An 11,350-nucleotide genomic window follows, 5' to 3' on the forward strand; every position below is an offset into this window, starting at 1 on the left:
CCAGGCTACATACCACTGATCTTCCATTACCTCACCAGCATCTCCATCTTCTACTATCTCCTCTTCATGTGTTCTCTACTTTACTTTATATGCTTTATTACTATTATATATTACATATATTTGTTATCTATATTACATATACTATATTTATTTATATAGTAATTATATTGTATATTACATATTATTACATGTGTAATATAGAATATATTATATTATATATTTATTATATATTATATATTATATATTATATATTTTATATTTTATATTTTATATTTTATATTTTATATTTTATATTTTATATTTTATATTTTATATATTATATGATACCCGTGGCCTTAGCAGCTTAAGCAAGATGTTATACCCATAACAGTTCTAAAATAAACATTGGTACTGTGGTAAGTGTTCTCTGCCTAAGTTCACTCTTTCTCATACTCAAGGACAGCTGAGATAAGTGGGACAGGAAGCAAATGCTCTGGCATAATTCAGCTTTGCCTTCCATGCTGCTGCCTGTCCAGCCCAGTGTCCCAAATCAAAAGAAAAAGCAGAGGCCAGAGGCATCTGGCCTGTATCTCTTACTGGGCCCTGAACCCCTCGGAATCCGGGAGCCCCAGCATGGAGGGAAGAGAGATGCCCACCTGGACAACGCTATCCCTATGGACTTGGTTCTTCAACAGCATGTTGTTCCGCCACTGCAGGTACTTCTCCTGGTGGGCTTGAATCTCCTGTGGGAGATTAGAAGGTCGATGTGGGAAGTCCTCATCATTGACATCAGGCTGGGGTGATGGGGCCAACAGCTTTCCATCTGTGAGATCTTCCTGAGAAATGGGTATCCCAAACTCTTGGCTGAGGTCTTTAATCATGGAGGAAGAAGGCAGCAGGTCTCTCATAACCACCTCCTTGAGCCTGGTGCTGTTGTGGCAGATGTCATGGATCCTGAAATGAGGAACGGCCAGCCGCTCAGCCTCACCTGCATAAACACCCTCACTTCACAGCAGAAGTGAAAGGTCAGGTGACTAGTGGTGCCAGGTCCGAGCTGGTTTAGTTGGCTACGACTCCTGGTATATGCCTCTTATCCCCAAGCTTGCTAAAATTAGGGGCTTCCCACAATAAGCACCAAGGGTTTTTTTCTGACTGTGGCTTTATTCATGGTCTTCATCAGCCCCACACTCTGCTAGAGAAGCACCCCAATACACTAGCTGACCCTTAGCAAGTAGATCTCAGAGTCCTCCTGCAGTGGAGAAAATGATGCAATCACAGCTCTTTCCAGCAGAGCTTGTAGCCTGAGTGGCAGTGCTACCTCCTGAATCCCATGGGAAGCAATGGACCACACCTAGGCTGGCCTACAGTAGTGGTCCCAGGAGCCACACTGACAGCATCTGGGAACTTCTGGGTGCTACTCACTACCCCTGCTGTTTCCCAAGTCTGAGGCGAGATATAGTCCTGACTTAGCAGACTGTCTCTTACTTGCCTTTCTGAACCTCTGTTTCCTCAACTGTCAGAAACAAAAAAAAAGACACAGTGACTGTGGCTGTAGCAGTACATTAGTCACTTTGCTTGTTGCTGTTGTCAAATACCTAACAAGCAACTTGAAAGCAGAGTGTTCATTTTTGGCTTTCAGTTGGAGGGGATGCAGTGCCTCACGGCTGAGAAGGCATGGATAGTCAAAGCCTAGGGTAGCTGATCACACTGCATCATCCACAGGCAGGAAGCAGGAAGGAATGAACTCTGGCACAAGCTTTCTCTCTTCTTACTCAGTCATGACCCCACCTTAAGGGGTCATGCCACCAGCATTCAGGGCAAATCTTTGCTCAGTAAATTCTTTTTGGAAAAACCCTCACAAGCAAACTGAAAGATGTTTCCCTGATGATTCTAAAACCATTATATTGACAATTAAAATTATCCATCAAAAGTCCAATCCTCGTCAACATGACTGCTAAAGGCATCACTTAGAAATTATAACATTCCACCCTTAATCCTAAAGTCTTATTTTGATCTCACAATCCAAAATACATTTGTTTAATCCAACTTTAAACCCCATAGTGTTTAACAGGCCACATTCTGGATGTGTCTTCCCTGATCAGTTAACCTATCTGGAAATACCTTAAAAGGCACACCCAGAAGTGTATTTCCATGGTGATTCCAAATGCCATCAAATTGATAATTAAGATCACCATCACATGACAAATGCCTTTAATCCCATCACTTAGAAGGCTGGGACAAGAGGATCTCTGTGAGTTCTAGGTCAGCCTGGCCTACACAAAGAAACCCTGCCTTGAAAAAACAAAATCAACCATCACAAACACCTAATACAAAAAGTATATTGTGAACACTGGTTCCCCCAATATAGATTCTCCAACTCCCAACTCTATTGTATAATCTACCAAAATGGAATGTCTAGCCTTTGCCTCTAACATCCAAATGCTGGAGCACCCATCCCAGACCCTTCCCTAACTTTAAGAAGAAATCTAGAAGCAAGCGAAAGCCTTCTTCACCCTGAGCTCTCCTTCCGTCGTTTCTCTTCCTCCTGGGCTTGTGCCCCCTTAACTCCTTACTCTCCTGCTTCACCAATTCAACAGTGCTAGCTGAGGTCAGAGCTTCTTAAAAATAGGAAGCTAGTGATTACAGCCTACCCCATGCTTGGGAGAGGCTGTCAAGGTAATAATCTCCAGTGGCTCATCAAGGTATCTCTTTTCCTGCCTCCCCAGATGCCCTGTTGCTCTCTTGTGCCCCAAGGGATACACACATGGACTGCCCATGCAACACCTCTGTGGTACTTGTGCCTCACGTCCAGCTCCCTCTGAACTGGGGCCTCAAGGTTCCAGCACCCCTCAGCCAAGGCTGGTCTGCAGAGGGATGGTGAAACCCTCAGGACACCTGGTACAAAGGAAGGCTGATAGGCAGGGCACAGCAAAGAGGACAGTTACTGCACGTGTTTGGCCACAGGCTTTCTCAGCAATAGAGAAGGCATGTGGGACTGGCCTTAGGGCAGAAGGGAAGGGACGTGCTGGGTCAAAGGAAAGGTTGCAGCTGATGTGGCAGTCTGTATCCCCAGTTCTCACTGGAAATTATACTCTGACCAGTTGCTAACTCCTCAGATCCTTCTAGAATGTTTCCCCACGGGAGCAGACTAGGCAGAGTTGCTCATCCTAATGGCCAGTCCCCTTTCAGGTAACATGCTCTGATACATTTCAGGAGAACCTGCATCTGTTTCTCCTGGAGCCTGGGAAGGGCAGGACATTCTGCTGCCCCGCTTGCCCACCTGGCTTCCAGATAATGGGATGGCTCCTCCGGCCCCAATCCACACTCACCTGGACAGTGCCTGAAAGGCCATGCGTGACACAGCCCCACGAACATAGAGTGCAGGGTACCGCAGGAGCACTGACACGGGCCTGAACAAATGTACGTGGTACAGCATAGTCTCCAGGTCCGCATACAGGCGGTTGCGGAAGAGCATCCTGGAGTCATACAGCACCTTGCATGCTGCACGGTTGGAGGCAGTAACACTAGAAAGAAGGAGCATTAGCATTGACTGTGAATCCTGGGAACACCTGATGGCGTTGCTCTGTCCAGCAAGGGTTTTCTTTTGTTTGTTTAAAAGCAATGGATAGAATGTAATGGTAGTAAATGCAATGGGTAGACCCAGCTTGAGACCCTGAAAACAGTGATGGCTGGGGCCAGCTGTCCCCATGCCTGTTCCTCTGCCTCCTTGATCAGGGATCACCCTTGGTACTCTCTCAGTAGAACCTGGCCAGGTTCCTAAATACAGTTCCCTATAAGTGCCCCAGGTGATGCTCCTGTAAATGAGATCTGTGCCCACCCTCCTGTTTCCTCGGAAACCTCTCCTTGGACACTGTAGTTCCTCCTATGTGAAGTATTTGGGTCATCCACCAAGCTTCCACTCAGATGTTTTAATGGTGTCATACTGATTCATAGAACTTTCGTTTACCATCTCTCTGGCAGCCCAGGATAGCCTGGTCATGATCCCTTCTTACATCTCCTCCTGAGTGCCAGACCACAGGCCGTATCCACACCATGTTCAACACAGTTTGTTGTTGTTATTTTGTTTGTTTGTTTGTTTGTTTGTTTTTAATTCAGTTAAGACTGCAAATTTTGTTTCATACATTGCAAATATTTTCTATTCGTTGCTTTCATTTTAAAAAATGTATGGTATTTTATTGAACAAAAACTACTCCTTTGCATGTAGCTAAAGGATGTATCGTTCTCTCTCTTATTCTTTCTGTCTTACTGGAGAAATTTTTCTCTAGTCTATTATCATGAGTGTGTTTTCTTGTCATCTAAATTTTTGATATTTTTGCTTCTCAAAATTAGATTCTTAAAAATATGAGCATGGTGGTTCACATCTGCAACCCCAGAACTCAGAAAGTTGAGGCAGGAGAATTGGTGGGGATTTAAAAACAACCAAAGCTACTGAGTTCCAGGACATCGTCGGTTACAAAGTGAAACTTTCTATCTCTCTTCCTCCCCCCTCCACCAAAAAAGGATTTTAAAAGTTCAGACCATCTTAGTCTAGCTAGCTGTGCTTTGTCAATCAAGAAAGCACAGAGGGTTATAAAGATGCTGCCACCAGGGAAGTGGGGAAATGAGTAACTACTATTTTTGCAACTTGTGAGTCCTCAATTATTTCCAAGTTCACAGTTTAAAAAGAGGTGTTATAGTCTATTTGCAGCTGCCTTTCATGCACTGTGTGAAGGAATGCTTTTGGAAACCCTTAGCAGAGCAGGCAGAGAGAGAGAGAGGCCTCCTCAAGCTGACAGAGAACAAAGAGATAGATGCCTTACTCCTGACACCACAGAGGAAGGTTAAATGCCTTCTGTGCATGGACAAAACAAGGTGAACTTGCTTATACCCACCACTCACAGAAAACAGCTCTGCAAATCCTCCCCAGAACACCTGGAAACAAAAGACAAAAGCATGCAGACTGAAAGGGGGAGAAGTCACCCCTCTTGCATGATGGCCTATGTAGAAAACACCAAAGAATTTCCCAAAACAAAGACAACTCCTTCACTCAGTGAGTTGGTTTATCAGCTCATAAAAATCAAGTTATGCTTCTGTAAGGGATGAAAGAATATGTGGCACTTGAAACTTAACGTAGTATTTTCAAAATAATAAAACCATAGGATGGAACGAATTTGTGGTTGCTGAGAATTAAGAACTGTAAAGGAAGGTGGGCACAGTTACTATGGCAACAGGAGAACAATCTTTGAGGTGGCACAAATAATTCTGCATCTTGATTATAGTGTCTGCATGATTCACATGTGACAGACTTCATGTGCCCACATGACACAGAACCCTGGGTTAGCTATCACATCAGAGGGAAGCTGGGCAGGGCTACAGAGGATCTCCTGCTCACATTTTTGAGTCTCTGGTTTATATATAATTACCTCAAAACAAAGTTTAAAACCTACATAGAGAGGCTAGAGAGCTAGCTCAGTGCTTCAGGGTACTTACTGATCTTGTAGAGGACCAGATTTTGGTTACCAGCAACCGTGTGGTGACCCGCAACCATCTGTAACTCAAGTTCTAAGGGATCTAATGCCCTCTTCTGTCCTCCACAGGACTGCACACACAAGGTCCACGGCCAAACATGCACATAAAACACTCAAACACGTAAAATTAACTTAATAAAAATATCATCATTTTTTTTAAACCACATACATTTTAATCAGCTGAGTTTGTTTTTATGAATGGCTAAGTTTGTTTTTATGAATAGAATTTGTTTTTATCAATGGCTTGATAGGAACTTGTTTTCCTTTTTTTCCCCCCTGTGGAGAAAAAGTTGTCCAAACTTTTCTCCGAGTTTTTCTACCACAGAGCCCTGTTTGTTCATGTTTCTCTGTCTGGGTTTTTAAAATCAGTTCTTGCGCTGTGACCACGTTACAGGTGTCACTGTATGCCCCACTACATTGCACATTGCATCCTGTGTCACAAGCATCCTGTGTCACAAGCATCCTGTGTCACAAGCCACATTGTGATGATCAGCTGAGAGACACCTGGTTCCTACTTTTTATTTGTTTTGTTTTCTGGGATTTGGGGGTTTGGTTGGTTGATTTTGGGGGCACAGGGTTTCTCTGTATAACAGTCCTGGTTGTCCTAGAACTCCAACTCACAGAGACCCACCTGCCTCTGCCTCCCCTGCACTGTGGCTAAACGTGTGTGCCACCACACCTAGCTGGTTCCTACTTATTGACTACTATATACTATATACATTCATTTACAGATTTTGGTGCGGATATATATTTTTGGTTGTCTCAGGTATACATCTAAAGAGAAGTCATGCTTCTCTCTGGTGTCTCTCAGCTTGTCAGTACATCAGGACAGGCCCACAGTGGTACAGCCCCCTCTTGGATAGAGTAAAAACTTCGGACCACTGGCTGTTACCAAATGAGGTCTGAGGCCATGAAATCTGCCTTCGCACTAAAGAAAGAGCCTGTGCCTCAAACAAGTTAAACCTAACGTTCACAGAGCCCTCTCTTGGTAACTATGTTCTAAATCACCCTAAGTTCTGTTTCATTTAAAAATGCTTATATATCATCATCATCATCATCATCATCATCATCACCATCATCATCAGTGCACCACGGCAACACACATGCATAGAGATCAGGTGGCAACTTTGTAAAGTGAGTTCTTTCCTTTCCTTCGGTGAGTTCTGTAGATTTAACTTGGGGCACCAGGATAACACAGAAAGCACCTATACCCACTAAGCCATCTCACCAGCCCAATCCTACATTTCTCCTTCCAGCTAAAACAGCCAGGTCTGCCTGTTGTCAGTGTCTAGAGGACATTGAACCTGGCCATGGGTTTAAAAGAGCTGTTCTGTTTGCCCTGTATTCAGACTGCCATTGCTTTCTTCTGACTGGGACCAAGTCTACCTACCTGCTCTGGTAACTCTCCCACAGCCGCCTCAAGCCATGGTCTGCCAAGCCTTCTAGAATAAAAAGATGGATCTTCCCATCCAACAGATGGAAGCCAGTGAGCACATCCAGGTTCTGCTGCTCCTGGACCTTCACACGCACCTTGAAGGCTGACAGAATTTGCTGGATGTTCTGGAGGGGATAACTGTCCAGGTCCAGGGCTTTAGCATTGATTATGGTGATGTCCTGTAGCAGGCTCTGTAGGAGGGACAGCTTCTTGACATTGAACACAAAAATGATGCGACCAAAATGGGTACCCATTAGGTCAAACTCAGGAGCTCTGGACCAACTACCCAAGGGTACTGCAATGTCTACTCGGAGCTTGAGTAAAGAGTTTGCCTCCAGGTAGTTGCCTATGGGGATTGAGCTGTGCTGGAGGACATCTGTGGGAGCCTGGAATCCTAAAGCCCTTCTGTTCCTACTATCCTGGCTCCAGTTGGGAGACTTTGGCTCACAGTTGTGGATGGGGACAATGAGGTTCAAGTACTTATAACCAAGGAGGAGGTCAGCAAAACTGACTCTGGCAACCCCATAAGGATCCCAAATCTTGTTCTGTGACTCATAGGGGTTAGTCTCTGTGTCTTTGGAAGAGATGAAAGCTTGGAGATTGAAGTATGAATCTAAAAAGTCCTCTCCAAACAGGGTAGGCTTCCGGGAATACTCCTCTGACTTCCGGTCCCTGTCATGGACTTCAACTACCATGGGGGGTCCTTCCAGGTACTCCCTCACGTCACTGGGGTGCATGGCCCCAAGGAAGATGACATTGATATCGTGAAAAAATACATGAGTCCCATGGGGCTCTCTCTTGGTCTCGTGCACCGGAGTACTGTGGAACTGGTATCTGCAGTAGACAGGGCTGCACAGCCTCTGTAGGAGAGAAGGACAGCACGTCACACTCCACATGTATGCACAAACTCTACAAGAGAGAGGGACAGCATATTCCACAGGTCATATTCCACCTGTGTGCCCAGCATAGCACACTCACTGCCCAAAGTCCTGAAGCCAAGTTTCCTCCTTTATCAGAGACACACTGTGAGGTCAGCACAGGCATGCAGGCTGCGTGAATGAACAAGACACGAGCATCACAAGACACAGGCCACATACAGGCTTAAGGACAAGTGATCTCCCTCCCCTTCCCCAAACAGCAAGTGCCATGGAGACATAGGTGGAAAGCTTCTTTTTACATCTGCTTTTAATTCCAGTCCTAATCCTGGGCACAGACCAGGTAAAGGGAAGTATATTAGCAAAGACAATCCTACTGGGTTGTGACTAAGTGGCGGAACAGGCTGCTGTGGTAAAGCAGATGTAGGAGTGGCTTTGGTGCGGCTGAGGTTCCCTCAGTGCAAAGATGTCTGGCGCTATGACCTGGAAGAACACAAGCCAAAGAAAGGCTACAGCGTAAGAAAAGTGTGAAGAGATGCCTGGATACTAGCAATTACTCCTTTGGTTTTTGTTTCTGCAATGTTAGAGTCAAAGCCAGGAGCTTATGTGTGTTAGAGCGCCACAAAAAGGGAACAAACAGACAAAGCCAGAATAAGTGCATGATAAAGGATGGGGGAAGCGGGCGAGAGGTCAGACAGGAAGAAGAGTGGGGAAAGAGAGCTATGCTTAGAAAGCCTGGCAGCAAGTGTGGAGCAACAGGAGGCAAGCCCGTCCCTGCCCCAGAACTCAGTACTTGGAGACCTAGAGCCTGAGTAGAAAGAAAAGAGAAGCGGAATAGTTAAAGACAGGAGCCTTAGAGAGAAGACTCAGTGATGGCCTGACAGCTTCCCTTTTCTGTCTGAGATCCAGTCCTCGGCAAGTGACTGATCTTTCCTGCATGACTCTTCAGGTTTAGTCTGCAGGAGGATGAAAAGGACTGGACGTGTGAGACCCACACCATGGACCACTCACATCTCGTCCCCACAAGTTCCCCATGCTCTATGTAGGTTCTGACTTCCCAGGCATAAGAATGGGGAGTGCTCAGAGAAGCAGAGCATCTGACAGAAATGACCTAACACTAAAGCGTCTATTAGGGAAAATCCCCAAATGGCAACATGCATAAGTGAATAGGAAATTCCAATCAATGGCTTTTTTCTTAGTTTTGAGACAGTATCTCACTTGTATTCCAGGCTGGCCCTGAAATCATGATCTTTCTGTCTCAGTCTTGAAAGTGATGATATTGCAAGCATGTGACACCAGGGCAACTTCTAGTCCACTTTTTTTTGTTTTATCTTTTTTATTATGTGTATGCATGTGTGTCTGAGTGATACCATGGAGGTGAGGAGGAGGCATCAGATCCTCTGGAGGTGGAATTACAGGTAGTAGTAAGCCACCTTATGAGGATGCTGAGAACCAAACTCAATACATATACAAACACACAAACACAAATATAAACAAACACACAGACACACAAATACACATATATACACAGATACATATACACCAATATACAGAAACATACAAACACACATACACAAATACAAACACACAAATACACACACACAAAAATAAATATATACATACATAAACACACACATACATTTATACACAAACACACAAATATACACACATACACAAATACAAACACATAATAGTTTCTGAAGACAAAAAGAAGATCCTACAATCTTTGAGAAAAGTAACAATGCCTTCAAATGCTGAAGCAATGATTTTTAACCAAGAAGTCTAAACCCAACTGTGCTAGCTAGCTGTTTTGACTTTGGTTGGTTGATTGGTTGGTTGGTTAGTTGCTTGCTTGCTTGCTTGATTGATTGATTGATTGATGGATGGATGGATGGATGGATGGTTGGTTGATTGATTGGTTTGGTTGGTTTGATCGTTTTCTTTTGGGTTTGGTCAATTTGGCACAACCTGGAGTCACCTAGGGAGGCAGAATTATTAGTTGAGGAACTGCCTCAGTCAGATTGGCCTGTAGGAAAGCATTTTCTTGATTAGTGATTGATGCAGAAAGGCCTAACTTAAGCCTATTGTGGGTGGTGCCACCCTAGAACAGGTGGTCCTGTGCTATACAAGAAAGCAGTCTGAGACAGCCTGTTCTACATAGAGAGTTCTAGGACAACCAGGGCTCCACAGAGAGACTCTATCTCAAAAAGAGAGGGGGAGAAAGAGAGGGGAGAGAGAGAAAGAGAGAGAGAGAGAGAGAGAGAGAGAGAGAGAGAGAGAGAGAGAGAATATGCTGAGGAAGCCATGAGGAGCAAGTCAGTAAGCAGGGTTCCTCTGTGGTTTCTGCTTTAGTTTCTTCTCCAGTTTCCTGTTAGAGCTCCTTTCCTGGCTTCCCTTGGAGGTGGACTCTAACCTGTAAAATGTAATAAACCCTTTTCTCCCCAAGTTGGTTTTGCTCAATGTTTTATAGAAAGCAATCTATGACGCCAACCAAACTATTTTCCAAGTAGGAGAGCAGGAAATATAAAGAACATGTAAATATTCTTTTAGAATATGAAATGTAATGGCAGGATACATGCTAAAGGATGTGCTTCAGCCAAACCAATGAGCACACACACAGGAAGAGGGAAGCAGTCCTCCACACGGTGATCCAGAGAAGAGGGGGCAGGATGCACTGGCACTGAGCCTGGTTGGTTTACAACAGCGTCTATCTGCAGGCTGAGGCCATGACAGAGAATCCCACACACTTCTAAGCAGGCCAGTGATCTCCATTGGTAGCACACTTAGGGAGTAGTGGACAAGCTCAGGTCTGGTGGCTCCAGCTCTTGCGACACTTGTCTCTTTCATGTCTCCCTACAGAACCCCAAGTGGTGAGTGGATGCTATTTCTCACATCAAGTGCATGAAAGATTAAAGATGCCACACGATAGCCACCTGGGTGGGATAAGGAGGTGCTCTTAGTGGAAAAAGCAGGGGTTCATTCTTACCTCCAGATCATGAATGGATACAGGCTGGATTGGAAGACAAGAGGCGGACCTGATCTTTATGGTCAGAGGGTTCAGGTCTTGTTTTTGCTGTTCAGTCATGATAGGAACTTCTGTTTTTAAAGTCAAAAAGCAATCTAAAATGTTGGCCGACTTCTCACTGCCACGGCAGATGACCGTTTGCCATCCTAGAAGAAAATATCTGCAGCATTAGCCCCCATTAGCCATGGCAGTCAGGAGCAGGTTCTCATCCCAAACCTGATGATAACAAATTCATGTCACCAGAGCCAATAATAAATTTATAACGACAGGGATGCTAGCATCTCTGGTACAAGATGATACTCTGCAGACTACCAAAGGAGAAATGTAAACACCAAGTCAGCAGTTGGAACGACGCTTGTGGGAGTAACCAGCCAACATCTGATTTGATATATGGCCCATTCCATGAGATGGAACCCATACCTGATGCTATTTGGGTGGCCAGGAACCTGAGTTAGATAGCCCAGGCATCTAGGATAAAACCAAATACTACTATTCTGGCACTCCTGCC

General features: G+C 44.7%; 1 protein-coding gene across 1 annotated transcript; it reads right to left on the minus strand.

Annotated features, from left to right (window-relative positions):
• Positions 1 to 572: 572 nt before the first annotated feature.
• LOC114616186 (uncharacterized protein FLJ43738-like) lies at positions 573 to 10,988 on the minus strand (the record flags this gene model as incomplete). The annotated part of the gene is made up of 4 exons (XM_028761707.1): positions 573 to 933; positions 3,309 to 3,503; positions 6,898 to 7,802; positions 10,804 to 10,988. Coding segments are annotated over 4 exons (1,646 nt in total), but the record flags the coding sequence as incomplete, so codon positions are not given.
• Positions 10,989 to 11,350: the final 362 nt, after the last annotated feature.

This window comes from Grammomys surdaster, unplaced genomic scaffold (genome assembly GCF_004785775.1).
Source record: "Grammomys surdaster isolate TR1022 unplaced genomic scaffold, NIH_TR_1.0 308967, whole genome shotgun sequence".
NCBI lineage: Eukaryota > Metazoa > Chordata > Mammalia > Rodentia > Muridae > Grammomys > Grammomys surdaster.